Genomic DNA, 20,125 nt, shown 5'->3' with positions numbered 1-20,125 from the left:
ACGCCCCGCCCCCGCGCGTCACCCGCCGAATCGCCGCGGCAACGGCCCGGCCAGCGCCGCGCGGCCCCACGCGCCATCAGGAGCGGCGAACACGCCATCGCGCCATGGGCCGCCCGCCAATGGAGCGCCGTGCTCCCCGCTCCGCGGCCGCTGATTGGGCGGCGGGAGCGGCTCCTTTGCATGCGCTGATGGAGCTCTGCCGCCGCCTCCGGACCGCCCCCGGCCGTGCTCGGGTCAGCGGTGCCGGTGGGGCTCGGGCGGGCTCGGGCCTTGTGCGCCTCCGACTCCGCGCTTTGCCGAGGCGTTAAAAGTCAGCGTAGAAATTCCCAGCTGCTGCCTGTCGGAACCAGCGGTTGCCCCTGACTCTCGGAGGGTGGGGGGAGTGGGGAATGGCAAAGCGATGTATTTGTATTTGTAGCTTCGGCTGGAGAGGAAGTGCAGTCTCTGGCATAAGAAGCTCTGAGAGATCCACCCGTACGCCTTCCTGTGTAACATATGCTAGGTGACCTTTAGCTAATCTCCAGAGGTCCCTACCAACCCTAACGATTGTGTGATTCTCTTGGGCACCGAGTCAGGTGGCTGCTAAATAGCGCTGCAGGTTGGCAGGGCCATTCCGTGTTTCTGGGGCTGAACATGTTCGACTACTAACCAAATACCTGCAGCCGTTTTTGCAGTGGTTGATCCGTGTCCGGCTTTCCCAAAACTGCATCTCACATGTGCCACTTCCCTTGGAAATATTTCTAGTAGCTCCTAGTAGTCCCACATAGCATTGTGCCGGGATCCTCATTAACATGATCCTCATTAACATGATCCTCACTAATGCGATGCTCAAAAAGGAAGTGCTGATGAAAAAGTTTCCTAAGAACTCCACCCAAAGTAGTTATTGTCAGTGATGAAATTGTGCCAGCTCAGTCTTTTAGCATGTAAATATACTTTTCATTCTCATCTTCAATGCAATGCTTATAAATCTTAATAATTTACTGCTGTGTATCCATCTTCCCTGASAGCTTCCTTAACACTAGTGGGTTTTCTTTAGTATCTCACTTTTCTTAGCTAAAAATGTAAATTATTAGTGAGATTTCTGTATTTGTTTGATAATATGTACAGCAATTTCTGTAACTCCATACACATATGACTAAGACAAAGCAAAACAATTCATACAGTTTCAACAATTATGTAATTAATACATAATTTAAGATGACCTTTAGTATCTTTGCTGTTTTCCACTTTTRCCATGAACATGATTTGGCAAGTGCTAAACATGCTCATTTTATTGAGGTCATTGGAAGCAAGAGGAGCTGCGGTGATTTGGGGTTTGTAGTCTCTGCAAGTACATGATACATTGCTGACATGAGGTTCTTGATCTGTAGCTCTGGCGATGGCCTGCCTGCAGCCTGGCCTTGTACTGGGACAGGCCACAGGAGCAGCGCTGCCCCATTGCCCAGGAGAAGGCAGGCAAAGCTGAGCCAGAATGGCTCCACCTGAGGAACATGTAATTGACAGACAACCACTGAAGAGTGCTACTGCCAACACCAAAAATACTGTCARCTAGTAATTTGGTTGTCTCAGACTTGTTCCCACTCATAAGAACATGAACCATTCACTGTGCTTAGGCTACTGATGAAGTAAACTACTTAACCATGGCCAGAGAAGTGTTGCCAGTTTAGGGAGTCTCTAAACACAGACACAGAGCGTAATTCAGAAAGGAGACGTTGTTTATTCTGTGCAAGGTACAAGGTGGAGTTTTCCACAAATAAAGCATACCAGTTCTTTAAACTTTCCACTACATATATATATATATTAGCAAACAAAGAAATCACAATTAATTGGTTACAAGTTACTTAGTTCTCTAATTAATTAGTAGACTATCTTCGATTGGTTGAATGATTCTCTTGTTTCTCATGCTCGCTTGTCCACATATTCAGCCATTCTCTTTTCACATAGGTGAGTTTTTTGAGTCGGTGGTCCATGAGTCAATGGCCAAAATCTCACTGCCAGACTCAAGAGACCATGAACTGCCACCAATCCCCTGAATACAAAGGGCACAGCGACCYGTGGCACCAGCCAGGTGACAAGAGACAAAGTAGGAGCCAACAACTCGATGGCAACTTCTTGTCAGGAAATGTAGCCATGGAACAAAGAGTAATGGGTACAAATTGTCAGAAGGGAAATTTAGAATACATATTAGGAAGAAATAGTTCCTGTGAAGGTGATGAGACACTGRACCAGGTTGCCTAAGGAGGGTGTGGATGCCCGAACCTTGGTGGTGTTCAAAGGTTGGACAAAACCTTGAGCAACCTGGTCTAGTGGGAGGTGTCCCTTCCCAAGRCAGAGGGGGTGGGATTAGATGATTCTTAAGATCACTTCCAACCCTTTAACATTCTATGATTCTAAGACCCCAGACTGACGTAAAAGCCAAGTAATCCTTTGTTCAGGGTCCCTCCTTTGAGGCTTAGCAGCCTTTTTCACTGATAAGGCCGGACACTGTTTCACAATACCCTTCTCACTGTCAGTAAYTCTCTTAGCAGATGACCGTGTGTGACTGTTGCGATGTGACCGTCAGAAGCTCAAAAGCCCGGCGAAATGAGCCCCATTTGCGGAGACACTGCACGGTGTTTGAGGGGGCTCCGGRGCTCGGCGGGCGCCCTGAGCCCGCGGGGCAGCGCCACAAGATGGCGGCCGCGGCTGAGGGGGACGGGCGGCAGCCCGGGGAGGCGGCGGGGGCGCGGAGCGGCCGCACCATGGAGCGGCGGGGGAGCGGTGGCGACGGCGACACGGACAGCGACGAGACCGTCGTGGAGGGCTCTGTGACGGAGAGTGATGTGGAGGAAGAGGAGTTCTGTAGGAGGAGGTGGTAACGCGGTGTGGCTGAGACCATCACCTGCCCACCTGCCTGTGCGAGGGCCGCAGCTGAGGGGGCCGCTCCCGACCTGAGGAGTTTTTGTTTGTTTGTTTGTTTGTTTTCTCCCCTGTGTTCAGAGCTGTATTATATGCCCTTAGACTTAATATGTCTTAGACCCGCAAATATCTCAGTTTATTTTCACACACCTTCCGTGCCTCGGAGCTTACGTATCTGGATGCAAAGTTTTAGTAACATTTTGGTCCCAGAAAGTAACTCGGAGAAAATAAACACTATTAAATACAGTTGGTGCAGATTCTATTTCCCTACAATTTTGCCTTGCTGTAATTTTCATGGCATTATCTCCGGTATCCTTTAAAGCATACGAAATATTTGAAACCACCTGCWGCTCTTTATGCTGACTTTGTGGCACCGTGGTTCTTGGAGATAATTAAAACAGCGATGTGCCTTCCTAGGTGTGTTTTTCTAAGCAGAAACCACATGCATCCCCACAATTTGGGATTTTTTTTTTTTTTACTATTTGTGTCAATGTTCACCCAGTGGTGTCCCCACGGCAGAGACTGGGGATGGGTGCTTTCAGATGSCCTTTGAGCTTATAGGACTGTAATGCTTACAACTGCTTAACGACCGTTTATTTTATTTATTTTGCAAAGGTTGCCTTTTCTTAACAAGGATATTGCTTTAACTACTAAGATAAGTATTAATCAAGGTAGGATGGATTCTTTGTTTGCTCTGTTGGTTTTTTTTTTCCTTAAACTGTTGCTTTGGATGTTGCCTGAGTCCATGTTTAAACTTGAGTGTTGCATGAAGCTTTTTCTTAGGGACTGTGTGTGCTCTTTTATTACATCCATAATTTTAACTAATTTAGAAAATTCTTCAGCACATTTTTGATATTTGATTAGGTTTGGTCTTGAGTTCTCTGTCTTGAGCTCTTGCTATGTGCTATGATTGAGAATCCCTGGCTTGGAAAGTGTTTGAGTTGTATATAGGGATATCCTTCTTATTTACATRTGTGTGTTTCTATGTATGTGTTTGAGAGAATAAAATAAATAGATTCTATACACATAGTAGTCATATGTAACTCTAGTTTCTTATTGTGTTAAAATCCCCCTGTAATATTGTTACTATATCCATTCTCTTTGATATAAAAAGTTTGGCTAGAGATATTTCAGTGCATTATGTTGAATGCATTATTAAGATACTTTCAGCATAAATGAATGCACACTCACCTAAGGTGTTAAAATATTCTCTAATAACTCCCATAGAGCAGGCTTGCATGAGCAAGCATGTTTTAGATAGATAATCGTTTCACTGGTACTTCCTTGGCATTTTTATCTAGTCCGTTTGACTTGCATCATATATGTTTTATTTCAGCAGTATTTCAGATTGGCTGTTATTTAAGTGATACATGGTATTCTTCCAGATTTTGTTCTGCTTATCTTTTTGCCAATTTGAACATCTGAGTGGACTTATCAACTTACTCTGATTCAATACAATTCTTATCTTGTATTGAAATTGGCACAAACTTTTCCAATGGCTGTCATTTCCTGATGCTGAACCTTTTATAGTTGCTTAATAATCTTAAGTGAGGTGAGAAGCATCATCCCATTTTGAATATTTTGAACACCTGTGATTGTCCACTGAATTAAGACCTGGCTATGTTCAACATAAATGGTTTAAGGCATGTTTGTTCAGTTTGTGGAGCGAGCATTTGTCTAAGGGCTGAGTGAGGAGTTTTTGTCTCTGCAACTTTAATAGATTGTGATATTTTTAGCATTCTGCTACATCATATTGGTAAATTGGAATTAGAATTTCATCATTTGTTTTTTTGTGCACACTTGTATAGTAGCAATTTAGTGATCAAATACATTGTGTAATTATTAATTTGATTTTATTAATGCCAGTAACATCTTAGTTTTCAAACATACTGTCCAACCTTAAGTGTTTCTCTTTCTCTTTTTCTTTTTTTTTTTTCTGAGAGGTCTTCGTTTGTGTAGTCATTTAAGAATACAAGTATGTTTTTAATCATATGGATCAGCCAGGTTACCAAAATTGCAGTTGTTTGTTTAAAAAATAAGAGGAAATACTTAATCTCTAATGCACATTTAGGGAGCATCCTGGAACACTAAACGAAGTGTATTTCCACTGTCAACTGGTTTTATTAATCTCTGTTTCATTAAAGGAGTTTCAAGATCTAGTTGGATAGACTGTTTAGCCACTTAAATCCATTGCATGTCAGAAGTTTTGATGCATGTACCTCAGTTACTGAGTTGTGTAAAAAGTTGTGGAATTATGGAAAATTACATAGAAATTAAGCCAATCAACATTTTAATTACTGGGATTTTTTTTTTTTGTTTTTTTTCCCTAGGAGCTGCTTCTCCAGAGATCTGTTTTATACAGAAATTTTGTGACCACTCATATTGTGATAAGAGAGAACATACAAATCCAGTAAGAACAACAATGCAACAATGATAACATCTCCTCTAAGCCTATCTAATGATTAATTATTAATAAACATGCTGAACCTCCCCTTGGTTATATGCAAAAGARTTTGGTGGTTTACAGCTAAACTGAATTTCACCTTGTCACCTATGGAGCACATAGTCTGCAGGACTGTGTCAAAGTCTCTTCTCTGGTATTTCGTGAGAGTATAATCTTTCAAATTTGAGGAACAAAGCTGAAGAAGTCGTGGAACACACACTTCTTAATATGTTCCCTTCAGGAGCTGAAGGATAATCATCTGGATTGACTGTGCCAAAATACACCCTGGGTTACTCATTATGAGATTAGTTGTGATCCAATGATTGAACGATTGGTTTTTTTTCAAAAGGAAAGAGGTAATAATCCAAAATGAAGATTAAAGTGTCTACTTGCATGATGATGGGGTAATTATTTTACTCCATGGATAATTCTGCATTCACTAATCTGCTAATYAACTTACCTTTTAACGTATTTAGCGTCATTGGTAGCTAGCCCATAAACTTCTATTCAGTTGAGCAATTAGCTTTCCACCTGCATATGACAGAGTCATGAAACAATTAGAGACAAACAGGTTCTCTGCTTTTAACAGTAATTGTTACATTGTCTTTAGCCTGGATTCACCAGTCCAAAGTCCACAACCTGTGTATCCTTATTTCAGTAAAAGAGAGTTTTTTTTTTTTAAAAAAAAAAAAAGAGCTAGACTGCTTCCTAGATGATGAAGGCTACTTTCCATAACTTAATTTTGCTCCTTGCATGTCTAGGGTTGTCTTGACTGAAGTTTGTCTTGATTTTTTAAGGATGGAGGGAATGACAGAAGTGCACATTTGCTCTTTCCCCTCTAGGAAATTATCTGACTTGCTGGTTCTTAACATAAGCCTTTGGCTTCATGGTTCTCACCAGATTAGCTAATCTGCAATTCCAAATCTAAAGATAAATGGCCAGTCCACTAAAGAAATAGTCATAAAAGCAAAGAAACCTAGTGTTTTTCACCAAATAGTTTGGGTAATACTTTGTTTTGTTTTTTTTTTTTATTTGGGACACCTGTATAGAAAGACATTAGCAGCTTGGTCATGCAGCATGTTGACAGTATAAAATTTAAATTTTTACTGAATAGTCTAAGATCTTGTTCTCCTGTCTTTGATACCCACACGTGTAGATGGCACCAATGTAACTCTTCAGCCACTTCAGGAGCCAACGTGGAATATACTTACATGGAAGTTTTCCTTCTACTATATCCTCAGAAATGATCATATCTGAATGTAACATTTAGATATGATGTGATGTGATATGAGGGTTGTGCAGAGTGGAACGGCTGTGAATGTTTTCCAGATATGTAACATCTGTTCCATTTGTTCCAGAGAGTCTTAGCTTTCTTTGTACTTCACATAGGTTGGGGGAGGAGTAGGATTTGCAGTCCTGTTTTTGTTTCCATCATGTAAGACATTGTAATTAAGAATTTTCCTCTACTGGAGATGCAGTAGACATATGTATAGATTTTGTAGGATCTAGATTCTTTTCAACAATCATTTTCATTATCTAATTAACATGCTATTCCAGGGCTTGTTCAGACAGGTATAATGATTGTAAGCTTGTGTTTTCCCCTTTTTTATACTTTTTTTTCTTACACTACTTGGTGAAATGCGCCAAAAGTCATCAGGTAACACCTAACAGCTTTTAAGCATTGGTCTTTTTGGAAAACATCCAGAGTCCCCTCATATAGTTGTCTATATAAATAAATGTTCAAATGAGAAAAATTATTGGGATTTTGTAGGAATTTCTTCACCAAAAATCAGGGCAGGACAAAAGGCAATTCCCAGTTCTTACGTCAGTGGCCACAAGTACTGTTTGTGCTACATACATAGTTTGAGAAAATCTCTCAACCAGTGAGCAATATACTGCTTTTGCTTGGAACCTWAATTTTTAAGCATACAAAACAGCTTCTTCTACTGAGTTAAAATGATAGTTTACTGAGATTTTAAGGAGTCTGTTTGAACAATGTTAGCCAACCAGAGAGTTTCAGTAGTTGTTCTGTTATTCTCCTGACCTTGCTTGGTCTCTGGATAATGTTCTKAGTAACTATTCAGGCTGACTTACCTGAAGGGTATATATAAGCAAAATAAATAACTTTCTGCAAACTATCTCAATGCCGTATTTTGGAATTACTTCAGTCAGTAGTTGTTGCACAAACTTAAGAATCTCTTCTCTTCCAGGGAGCCTTTTATCAGTCCTTGCTACTGGTCAATCTCCATGTTTTGCTCTTGAGGCCATTGTTAAGGTGCTTGTTCTTACTGTGTTGCTAATACCTTGTAAATCAAAAATGTCATCATTTGGTATCCACACCAAGGTGTTCTTTCTCAGAGCCTTCTAGTGCTGTTAATGTTGCCCGCTCTAAGTCAGTGATTTGTTTAAAATTGCAGCCAGTGTATGGACAGCCCACTAGTAACGCCCAGTCTTAGCTCATCAGTGAAGGAATTCTGCTGTTCCCTTGACTGTCTTAAAATCATGCCTTGTTTGCCTTAGACTTTGTATAAGGGGTCTTTTTTCCATATAGGAGGAGATCTCTTCATTATTAGCAAAGGCAGAAGAAGGACATCCAAGCTCTTTGTAATAAAAGAGTTGGAATTTGGCTCCTGTGATTCTCTCGTTGCCCACATACTCTTTTCTGTGTTGGCTTGTGGCAGCCCTGCCGCTTAGAACTGGTAATGTGCAGGTCTTGAAGTTCCTTAAATATGCTGTTTACAGGAATATTGAGAGCATTATATTAAACATCACAGTCTTCAGAACAGCACCCTGTCTTACTTAATGAAAAAGCATAATTGTTATTAAAAGCAGATTGAAAGTATGAAAAATATAAAAATACCTTGTAGTTTGGGTCCTTCATTGTATAAAGCATCTTACATTTAAAGCAATCATATCATACTAGCAATCGTTTGTTTTACTTGTGGGTGAATGTTTGCTTCTATGGTCTTGATTTATTTTCAACATTTTTGTCGAGTAGTATGAATTCAAAAAAATATTTAAGTGGAATGCATTTGTGTGTTATTAATAATGTATGTGATTGGATCTAAGAATTCCATTTCCCAACTAAAATACAGAAGAAAGAAGACAAACCTACAATAAAACTGAGAAAATAAATAATTACTTTGTTTACTAACTTGTTAATTTTTTTCTTCTTTTAGGTACTTCAAGAGGCATGYGCATCTGACCAGTCTCAGTCTCTACTGAAGTGAGTATAATACATCACACAGGAATTCTAATCAGGCACAATGTAATTAAACAATTTTGTTATACATCCATTTGTATGTTATTTTATTCCCCATGTTCTGTTGAGAAACAGTTTTCTTGTTTGCTTAGTGAAGGATCTATATTTATGTCAGCAGTAATTCAGTGTCCAGTATGAATCAAGCTGTACTTGGATTTATTTTTGTTGATGATATTACATTTAATGATTTAAGAACATAAGCAACAAGAATAACAGAACTGGGGGRAAACCATTAGACAAATAAACAAAAACTTGTAATAAATAATAAATAAATTGTAATAATGTATAATAATAATTTAATAATAATACTATTTTTAATAAAATTAATTGTAATAATTAAATAAATAATATTAGGTCTTTTTTTCCTGGAAACTATGGAAGAGTTCAGTAGAAGATAAGTTTATAACAGAAATATGGAAAGAAGTAATAAAGAATAGGAAAGGCCACTATCATTCAGAGAACAAATGTGCAGCCACAGGTAGGGTAGTTCCATGGAGGAAATCCAGAAGCCTTATTTATTGCATGTCATTGTAAAGAAAAATATACCTCTGAAATAACTGCGGCTATTTCCACAGATAGTGGCCAACTCAAAGTAATTTAAACATTTTTGTAAGATGACTAGTTTGGAATTATTTTAAGAATGTTTTAATTGTCAATTAATAATAATTAAAAATTACTAATAATAATTACAATAATTATTTAATTATTTATTGTTTTATTATTTATTATTTAATTCTAGGGGTTGGATAAACTGTTCATCACCTACTGAAAATATTTCTAAGCCTGGTTTTCCATTAAATTCTGTGGCAGAAGAACMGCTAAATAATTCTGTAGGTATGTTGTATTTTGTACAATGCAAAAAACAAGTTGCTCTAGATGTGGCAAAATCATTTAAGAAAATAATCTGAGAAGCTGAAGATGAGTAGCCGTGTAGGTTTATTTAGAATCTAAACTGTATGGTTCTCTACAACAGTTGTTCAGTTTTCATAWTGATGGACTACAAGTTTGTAAGTATTCTGTTAGGATTGTTAGAAGAGCCATTTTCTCAAGTCAGTGGTATTCAATAAAAATTATTTCATGGCTGTGGAATATTTTGCCAAAAGTTACTGGCCGCGTGGTGTTCAAATGCCTTATGAATGTATCAACTAAATGGGTAACAGTGGGTTCCTACTTGCTTCTTACTAAACATAGTCAAGAATCGGAGGCATCTGTAAGAAAAGAGAGTATTTCCCAGATGTYTATCACTTGCTGCTTACATTGAATGTACTTCTATTCCTCCGTGCTCCCAGAAGTGTGGGACTGCCCCATCTGTCCCTCTTGAGCTTGTTGTACCACTCCTGTAGTGCAAAATGAGAGACAGCTTAGCACCAGGGAAGAGCAGCGAAACTCAGTTTGTTTCTGATTTGGAAATTGCCAGGGAGTCACATGAATGTCAAAACAGGGTGATGCAAGCTGGGGGTTGGGATCATCCTTTTCCAGAGGTAGTAAGCTATTGGATAGTTTTAGCAGTATTATCTAATTGCACTGTAATTAGAGAGGGCAGACGATAGGTCTCCTGTGAAATGGGTGGTGATTCCATCTGCTGATAGTCTTTGGAAACACAGTACTTTAAACCACAGTGAAGAAATGTGACAAAATTGCTCTGACATATAATTTRGTGACTAACAGAGCCTAACTAGAAATTTTATTGTCAGTTCCACTTAGGGAATATAACTATAGTAATTTTTAAGGTTTGAAACTTAAGCCTTAATTAGGAAATAATGCCTTTTTTTAGAGGTGAGAACTTTCAGAAGGGGAAAGTAAAACTGAAATATTTGTCTACTCTCCTATTTTAGATATCAAATTGAATGGATTTCAGAAAGATTCAGAAGAAAAGGTAAGCAAGCATCGAGCTGTTGAAATGGACACTGGGCACATTAGGTGAAAACAAGTTTAAACCTAAGCTTTATTTTTTTGGGTTTTTTTTWAAATAAGAACTGTGGTTCCTAAGTTTGCAGAACATAAGGATAGAAGCACAACAGTGAAAGTGAGGTGGGAAACACATCATCAGGAGTCAGAATCTATTAGGACTGTTATTTAGCCCAAAGTAATGAAGACACTTAGTAGCTTAGAACGTTTCCCACCAATGGAAGCTATGAGACAGGCGTTGCMTTCAGAAGGTCTTTGAGGAGGAAGATTATCTGTAACTGTCCTTCTGTTTGAAAGAGTCTTACTAGTCGCCAGAAATAGGTAGTAGCAGAGTTGCTGCTGTGAAAAATTCTGCTTAATGAGGTTATCATATCATTATGATTGTTCCATCTAGTCTCATTGATCTGTATCTGCAAATGAAAAGTTGTTGTATGTAAATCAGTTTTACTTCACTTTTTTCAAGGATCCTGGTTGAGGTTTATGTCAAGGAAAACGCAGTACTGGGTAAAATTAGTCAAAGGCTGAGTTGAGACTGGTATTGATACTGAAATTGGCCAGATAGTAAACTAAGACAGTTTTGAGTATTAGAGAGCAAGCATTCTTTAGTGCAGCAGTGATCACTTGGAGGAGCCTTCCTGCAGCTGAACACACCAAGCACTGGGTGAACAGTGTTTTTCATGCACACTGATTGCACCTTCATTGGATGTAACCCCTTACCTGATATATATGTATTGCCTTATTTGACAGTTGCACCCACCTTATCAGAAGTTTTTTTAAGGTTCTTGGCGTCTTTGGTAGTTTTCAATGTCCCATGTCCTTTTTAGGGGCCTGTTCCTTGAGCCTCACTTTTGAGTAAACTCAATGTCACTGTTTTTGCATAACTTCTACTTAGCCTTGCAGACCTGAGCTGGCATTCTGTTTGCATTTTGTATGGCTTCTGTTTGCCTAAGTTACACTATTTGTCTATTTCTCCAAGGATATGCTGTTCTACTGTCCTTATCAGAATAATCCTCTGTTCTGTTCTACTGTACTTATCACTATGGCAAATTGTTCATGTTGCCCAGCAAATACGAGTGATGACAGGGTCAAGTATTCCATCTCAGAACAAAGGAAAAAAATGAAATCTCCTAGGATATTCTTTTCTGAAAAATGTACAACTATTAATATGATATAATAAGTTTATTAAATGAAACATTCTACAGCATTAGTCTAATAGCACAAACTCTAGATGCCTTGAAACAGAGAATACTTGTGATTAATAGCCTCTGGAGAATGGGCAGATTGGATGCATTGAGAGTGTCTTCAGAGACGGTATTTTAGTAGCCTGGAGTAAGAAGGCTGGGAATAATCACTGCAGGAAATTTTACTTTGGATGTTGGCTGATGTTTGCAGTAGCAAGATCTGAGTCCTGCAGAAAGATCTTTAATGAGATAAAGTAATGGCCATCGCAGGCTTACATAATACTGATTTGAAGCAAGGTCAGGAGCAATGCCTTGACAACCAGCAGTGAGTCACTGAATATCTTAGTTTTGTGTATCCCTGAAAATACAAGATAAATGTATAAATTAAGATTATCTCTGCATAGGATTCTGACGCACAAAATTAGTCTTGCTGAGTTTTCTTAGTTTTGATAATGTAGCAGCAATGATTTGTGTTTGTTTAGTCTGTCAGTAGTGGGACCAGTACTGTTCAATGTCTTCATTCRTGGCCTGGAAAATGGGACTGACTGCACCCTCGGCAAGTTCAGAGATGGTACTGGGAGGAATGACTGGTAGACTAGATAGTTGTGTTGTCATTCATAGGGACCTGAACAGATTGGAAAACTGAGTAGAGGGGACTCTCATGAAACTTAGCAAGGGGAAATGCCAAGTTCTGCATCTGGGGAGGGATAACCTCAGGCACAAGTACAGCTGGGGATGAGCTGAGAGGAAGATAGCTTTGCCAGAGAAGGACTTCAGAATCGTGGTGGACTTTGTGTTATGCTCTTATGAGATCCCACCTGAAATACTGTGTCGGGAGTTTTGTGAAGATGTTGCATTTAAGGATTGAATTTCAATTGACATTTGAGTTTTTAGGGTCTTGCAAAATTAATCAATTATTGCCTGCCTTCTCCATTAATATAAATTATTTTCACCTGCCTTTCAGTAAATGCACTGAGCATTTTTCTTGGGATATTTGCAATGCATATACATGCTGTTTATACCACAGTCCTTCAAGCACAGAAAGTTGCACCCGTGGAGTTTTCCCCAGTTGTTTCAAGATCTGGATGAATTAGGGAARTGGTATAAAAAGAAAGTGTAATTCAGTAAAGCAAAGTAAGAAGTAATCAGTTCTTAGAAACAATTAGATGCATGTGTGAAAGATAGGAAACAGCTGTCTGGARAATAATTTTTCAACAAAGCATCAGGGATTTATACTAGCTTGCAAACTGAGTGTGAGTCAATGCTGTCAGATTTCTGCCCTTTCTCCTTTACTGTGTGTGAGCTTTATGTAAATCATGTTGTTGGTGGTAAAAGAGTTATTGCATTGCCTGGTATTACCACTGGCTGGCAGCAAGACTCTAAAAATGCATTGAATGAGATTTTTGTTAAGATCTGGTATTATTAAGTAAGAGCACTATTACATGCAAAGGTTATATAGAAAAAGGTTTAGTTTAGGTCTGTGGAGGCATCATATTTTCTGCAGAGTATTTGAAAAAAGGATAGGGAAAAAAATGGAAAAGCTATTTCTTCATGTAAGATTGAATGCTTCTGTTGAATGTAGCTCGAAGTGATTAGAGAAAACAGTAGCAGTGTTACTTTTCCAAGAACAATCACGATTTTGTGTTCAGTACCCAGTCTGGAAACCACGCCATGCAAACTTCTCAAAATCCTGAGGTTTTGAACTCAAGTTTGTGAGACACAAATCCTCCATGCCTTTATTGGATTCACATAAACACATAATCAAAATTCCTATGTTGTTTTACTAATTATGTATTTTAARTTGTTGTGAATATTCTCACTTTCATTATTTCTGGTTGACAGAAATTTTTAATACCTTTTGTTTAAAGCCTTACAACACCCTAAGTTTATTGGCAAGGGTATGATATCTTTGACTAAAACATTTGCTCTGGATTTTCATTGCTGTAGAGGTCAGCAGCTGAAGTTTCAAGTTCATGTCTTTTGAAACGGAGAGCTCAGTCTAACTTTTGTTGATAGATTGTATATAGGAAGGCTTTGAGTCTTGTAGATTTTGCAGAAATTGATAATGAGATGTATACCTATATATAGAAAGAGAGATGACTTCTAAAGTRAATGTTAGTTAAACGCTTTTTAGAAAGAGTTGTTCCATTCCTTTTTGTGAACTTTTTATATTTAATTTTTAGATTTCACAAAAATTAAATAATGAAGATCACTTTTCAGAAATAAGCCTCTGTTTAAATGCTCCTGTGGAAGACATAGCTCTAAAGGAACAGACATCAGAAGGTATGTTTCCATATGTTTTAGATGGTCATGCCACAGAACCTGTGTGACCATTATTGATACAGATAACACAGTAAAAGAGCGTTCCCTTAATGATAGAGATCTTTCACTGTCATCCCCAGGGAAGATTTTCATGGACGTGTTCAGTGAACAGAATGTAGAGACTAGTGAAGTTGACATCAGTGATTTGTTGAGATACCCTAGTGATTCTGAGAGTCTTMAAGTTGGAAACCCATTGCCTGACAGGTTAGAGTGTCAGGGTCATGCCTTTTCCATTGATCTACCAGCAGCTGAGAGCAGTGATGCCCTGCCAGTAGAGTTTGTGGCRCCTCTGAAGGCCTTGTCAGGATCAATCATACAAGCTGCCACTCCAGTAGTGCCCAATGAGAGACAGCTTAACACCGAGGAAGAGCAGCTAAATTCAGAACCCAGTGCTCTGCAGCTAGATGATGACTGTACGCAAATAACAAATGTGATGGAGCCTCAACTTGCTACAGTTCAGGCAGAAGAAATAAGCACCTGCACAGGATCCAACTTGCAGAACACAGCGAATGAGCAAGTATACCCACAGTTTCATTCATATTTGAAATTTTATGTTTATCACAAAATATTATAATGTAGACAAATTACTTGAAGTTGAAAATCTTAGTAAAGAATAAGCTGGCATCAGTAATTTTTATGTTCAAATAATTTCAGTTGGTTTTGTTTTAAAAGTATTTTCTGTTTGGATATATCCATGTTATGAAAATAGCCGAGCCTGCTGGGATGGGAAATCTCAGTAAAGTTAATTTTTGACTGATGTGGAAACCTAGAATCAGCATGGGATTTTCAAAAACTTCTAGTCCCCATGTACATGTTCTGTGTCTCATGTTCTCTCCAAAAGACTATTCTGTTATTTCATTGCAGCGTACCAGAATATACTAGCCAATTCCAGTTCCAGGTTTTTGCTACATCTGGTTCTGTTTTTTATCCAGGCCAATACTATGTTGTTTCCTTTCATYGTGGTTCTCTCTACTTTAATATGCAAATGGTTTACAAGTACTACAAAATGGATTATAGCTATGTCCTTCCTGCAGGCTGCAAAGATTATTCAGTGGGGATTTTTTATACATGTATTTATTGTGCTTAGTTCTGCCTATGTGAGATACACTGAAAAATCTGAGGCATGRTTTTGTGTTCCTGTCCTCCCCTGAAGAAGCCAGTATGTATGGATACAGCATGTGATCCTTCTTGTCAGTTCTTGTGCTGTGAAGGTGTTTTGTAATAGGTCATTTCTATTCAAGAACACCAATGCAAAAATATGGAGAGGAGCATGAAAGGAAAGCAGTGCCATAGTCTCTTCCTGTTTAGATTGGAATAACAGAAGAGAAGGACATGGAGGAGACATAGCTTTGTGCTACAGAGTATATTAAGCATCTCTTGTAAACCTGTAACCTGATAGTCTGCTTTGTGTTGGCTTTGAATAATCTGGAGATCCAAATCAATGATCAGTCAAGTAAAGCTAGCTATTTCATGTGGTTTTACAACCACTTTACTTCCCCACAGTGGCGTAAGTATCCAAGAACTAGAAGTTAATTCTGTCTTTTTCTCATGTTATTAACTGCGTATGTCAGCAGGTAATTGAATGTGCCACAAAGGTGGCTAATTTCAAAATGCTGAAAGGTCTGTAGGCCAGCTGTCTCAGAACCATAGCACTTTACAAAGTGCTTTCAGTGAAGTATTGATTTCTGACATTTGAAGCACAGCTGTGTGAAGATTAAGGTGTATATTTACTCAAAATTGCAGTTAGAATTGTGAAGCAGAATCTTGTGGAAATGGAGATGTCTAATGTCTTATCAAACAATTATCAACTTCAGCTTTTCTTTGTGCCTTTTTCTGGTGTTCTTGAAGGCAGAAAGTAAGAAGGCAATTTACTGAGGGGAAAAAAATCCCAGTTAATTTGTAAGTAACTGTTGAATTGTAGTATATTGTTCACCTTAGTCTTTTCTCCTCTTTTTTCTGAATATTCTTGTGGTGAAACAAGTATCCAAAAGAAGAGAGCCCGTACTATATTGTAGTTGCAATCAGGATGCTGAATATCCCATGCATTTTAGAATATGGTCTCTTATAAAACAAGTCTGTTTTCTTTGAAATCTTTTATTCTCCTATTCTAACCCTGCTCTCATCTCAGATGTGAATCCGTGGAAAGTATTGATGTGTTAGTTTTGTAAGCTAATATATTTGATTTTCCCTAGCTGCCATAGGATGATTAAGGTTGGATAAGACCTCTGGRATCATCAAGTCCTATTGTGCAACCATGAACCACTGTGTTTACCACTGAACTGTATCCCCAAGTGCCACATCCACATTTTTGATCATTTCCATGGATGGTGATTCCACCACTTCCCTATTCACCCTGTTCCAGTACCTGACCACACTTCCAGTGAAGAAATTTTTCCTCATATCCAATCTAAACCTTCCCTGGCACAACTGGAGGCCATTTCCCCTTGTCCTATTGCTTTTTACCTGGAAGAAGAGACCAGCGCCCCCTTCACTACAAACTCCTTTCAAGATAGTTGTAGAGACCAATAAGGGCACCCCTGAGACTTCTTTTTCTCAGGCTAAACAACCCCACATCCCATGTTAACATTCATTATCTCTTGACCCAGAGGGTCTTCTGAGAAGGCAATTCCCCTTTTTAGTAATCTCTCTGCTACATACAGCAATGAAAAAAATTAATCAGCAAATTTTCCATTTCTGTCTGTATCCCAAGAAAGGACTAACCAGTTTTCCTGCATCGTTGTGAAAGAATTTTTATGCATGTGTGCTGAGGGTGTGTCCTAAAAGCTTTCAGCATTGCTCAAGTATGTAATAAACTAATGAGTACCCAGATTTAAGGAGCTTGAGTGATACATAGCAACATGTCACACTCACATGGCTAAAACAGTGAATAAACTCAAGTAGTTCCATGTGGTAACCTGTCGTGAGAGTGGGATTCGATGTAAGTCTTTAGTATACATGAGTCACTTAAGTTCCTCTTTGCACAATTTAGAATTAGGTGAATCACTATCATCTCAGAGTAGCTCTTCCTCTTTACCAGTCGTGGGGTAATGAGGATGCCTAGAGTCATCTACATGCCTGGCTTTTAGAAGGCTGAAGGTAAGTGAAGTGAAGTGAAGTGAATCTCATCTGTAGTGGCGGTGGCTYAGGGATGGTATGTCTTTAGAAATAACTTCTAGCTGGGAGTTTCTGAACTTCAGGTGAAACATGGATCTCACCTTGTGTAAGTTTTTAGGCTTCTTCAAGGGTGAAGTGAGATGGGCTGCCTTAAGACATCTCAAGCTTCATCTTATTTTTTAGGACAGGAGCTTTCATCCATAGAAAACTGAAATGAATGTGTTAAGTCATTTCAAATATCCAATTAAATAACTTTCAGATAGAATAATTTTTTTTTTGCTGTCACACAGCCTAGATTTATATTTTAAGTTGTAATTCTSAGTAGCCTAATTCTCCTGGCTAATTCTGCCAGGAATGAATTGTATGACATACTACTGTGTCTCTTACAGCAGCCTATGTCTTTTAGATCTGTAGAATTCCAGTTATTCTCTTAAGCAACCCCTCAATTCTCTGTGACCGTATACAATTAAAAAAAGAGTGTTCTTGGAGCTCTTTTATATACAGCCTTTGTTTTAACTGCATGCCTACCTTCATGCCTCATTCTAATATTTCTTTTTTTTTTTTTCTCATAGCCTGTAGGTGACCAGCAGAGAGAGAAAGAAGTTACTTCAGATAACTTGGGTGCCAGTTTAAATGAAAGGCAAGCTGGTGAGGGGCATTCACAGACAATGGAGCCTGCAGCATGTGCAGAAACCACCCAAACAACATCAAGGTAAGCAATGTGTTTAAAAGAGACCTCCTCAGGAAAGCAGAGGGATTGTTTCCTCTTATCACTGAATATTAGAAGAKACAGCAGGGAATGGATCAAGAAACAAACCTAAGCATTTTGAATATGAGAAATTTATGCATAATAATTCTTACTTTTAAATAATATTAATGTAGTAAATACAATGCATGTGGAGTACTCATTTGTCATGTGAATGACTTTGAAAGATCAAAGATAAAGATTTTATCTTTTGTATAAAGATCTGAAAATTAGTTTCTCTACTGATTTATTCCTTATTCAGTACTATCCTAAGTTAGCCTATGTGCTTGCAAGCTGTTACAGACTTCCTTTTGAAATCAAACACATTAATTTTCTTAGTTCTAATGCAAACATTTATTTATATAGAGAATATTTTTGTTGATTCTAAGTAAATCTCTTGTCAGTAAAAATCAGAAATCTGCTTCTAATGATGAGGATCTAGAAGCCATCATATGGCAAGAAATAATGCTGAATGAGTATGCAGCAGCTAAGCAGAGGAGAAAGAGCACGAGACTCGACAATAAACGCAGTAAGATGCTCTATGCTGTTATCATAGAGATTATTTTATTATTTGAACATCTATATTGAAACAAATACAGTTCATAACTTTTCCAATATATTGTGGTATGATTTGMTTTTAAAAAGATGGTATAAACATTCGTTTTAGTAGTTAAAGTTATTGATAGTTTCTCTTGCTTCTGAAAACCCTTTTGTTAGCAACATAACAGTTAACTTGTTTGCATAAACTCCTTAGGAATCATAAGATCTTTTTCGGGATGCAATWTTTATCACAGTGTTTTTTATATGAAAGAATTATCATGTGTTCTGAAAAGGAGGAGAAAAATGATTTTTTGCAGAGTGAAAAGGTAGATCATGAGCTACATTGAAACATACTTCTGCCGTTTAAAGTTGTGTGTGCTGCATCATTTTCAGAGCAGTGCCATCCTCAAGAACTGACCTATACAAAAKAGTTTATTCAGTTTTGAATGCTTGCTTTTGTTACCCTGTCTATGAGATTATAGGGCCTTTACTACCACAGTTACAGCGTACTCTTTTGAAGTATTTTTATTTGCAGTGTGCTTTATAGAGAGAAAGATTATTATTTCTCATATTTTCAAGATACATGCAGAGAAATTCTTGACCTCACAGAGGAATTTGTAGAAGAATAAAGAATTTCCTCACTTAAGTGTTCACTCCGGCACCCTTAAGATTGGGTCTTAATTGTTGGGGTTTTTTGTTTAAGTCCACTCGTAGGATTTTTCCATTTACTTGCAATCATTTAAATGTCTTACAAAGTTTGTAAGTATTTGAATTGTAACAGGTACATTATAGGTTGTAAAAAACAYTAAGAAGCTCACCTCCACTTAACGGGATTTAATTCTCTTTTGCAGGATTTTAATTATTCACAGTGGAAGCAAGATTTTGATGAGATTTAAAGTCGAATGACTAACTGCTCACCTATTTCAAATCAACTACCTAGTTTCCACTCAATAAATAGGTTGTTGATTCTTTAGGAATCAATAGGAGGAGTTGCACTTCCTATAGAGGTAGTTTCATGTTAAACGAATCTACCAAGTTTACCTCCCTTTCTCATCAGACCTAGCAGTCAAGACCCCCAATTCACTCTAAAAACAGCCCCMTGATAAATTTTTGTTTGGGTCTGCATGTGTCACTTGTTTTGCACAAYGTCATGCACATGGAAACCTCTAGGGAGGGGAAGTGGAAGTGATGGGAAGTAGATCCCTTCAAGGAAAAATTTAAATGAGGTAAAGTGTAACATAAAACTGCACATTGTTCTGTCTTTGCAGTTTAATCCCTCCTGAAATACTTGCCTGGCTTTGACCAGCTTTGACTAGTGGCTGATATCTTAAATGATTGAGATCTTGGCAAGGCTGGACAGGTGTAGGAGATGGGCTCTKTGTGCTTAGCTGAGGGAAACCCCATCTGTTAGATTCTAAAAGTCTACACAGAGTCAAGAATTTAAGATCTTGGAATTAGTCCCAGCTCACAGCATATCACAATGCACAAAACATCACGCTGTGTGAGTTACAGCTGTAGTAAAACACCTCTGTGTTTTAAGGTCTATTTCTGGCACCTGGGTGGAGTTTTAGGGCCAGGGAGGCACACCTGCTACAGCTTATGGAGTGGAGTAGTGTATATAGCCTGCAGTCCCAAGATTTTTCATTCATAGATGAATTAATGGCCTGCACTATATCTGCAAGTGATTCTCCTGTTCTTTCTGTCTTCTCTTA

The 20,125-nt window shown here is 38.3% G+C and overlaps 1 protein-coding gene across 1 annotated transcript in view; it reads left to right on the top strand.

Annotated features, from left to right (window-relative positions):
• The first annotated feature begins 2,528 nt into the window (after positions 1 to 2,528).
• ANKRD31 (ankyrin repeat domain 31) overlaps positions 2,529 to 20,125 on the top strand; it is a 61,798-nt gene continuing 44,201 nt past the window's right edge. The window contains 10 exon segments of the mRNA XM_057363763.1: positions 2,529 to 2,851; positions 3,514 to 3,569; positions 5,229 to 5,308; positions 8,521 to 8,567; positions 9,343 to 9,437; positions 10,439 to 10,479; positions 13,876 to 14,004; positions 14,007 to 14,531; positions 17,701 to 17,840; positions 18,278 to 18,402. Coding sequence (XP_057219746.1) covers positions 2,529 to 2,851; positions 3,514 to 3,569; positions 5,229 to 5,308; positions 8,521 to 8,567; positions 9,343 to 9,437; positions 10,439 to 10,479; positions 13,876 to 14,004; positions 14,007 to 14,531; positions 17,701 to 17,840; positions 18,278 to 18,402 — 1,561 coding nt within the window.

Source organism: Malurus melanocephalus, unplaced genomic scaffold (genome assembly GCF_030028575.1).
Source record: "Malurus melanocephalus ecotype Western Australia unplaced genomic scaffold, MMel_1.1 scaffold_31, whole genome shotgun sequence".
Classification (NCBI taxonomy): domain Eukaryota; kingdom Metazoa; phylum Chordata; class Aves; order Passeriformes; family Maluridae; genus Malurus; species Malurus melanocephalus.
This window is presented reverse-complemented; position numbering and strand designations above follow the sequence as displayed.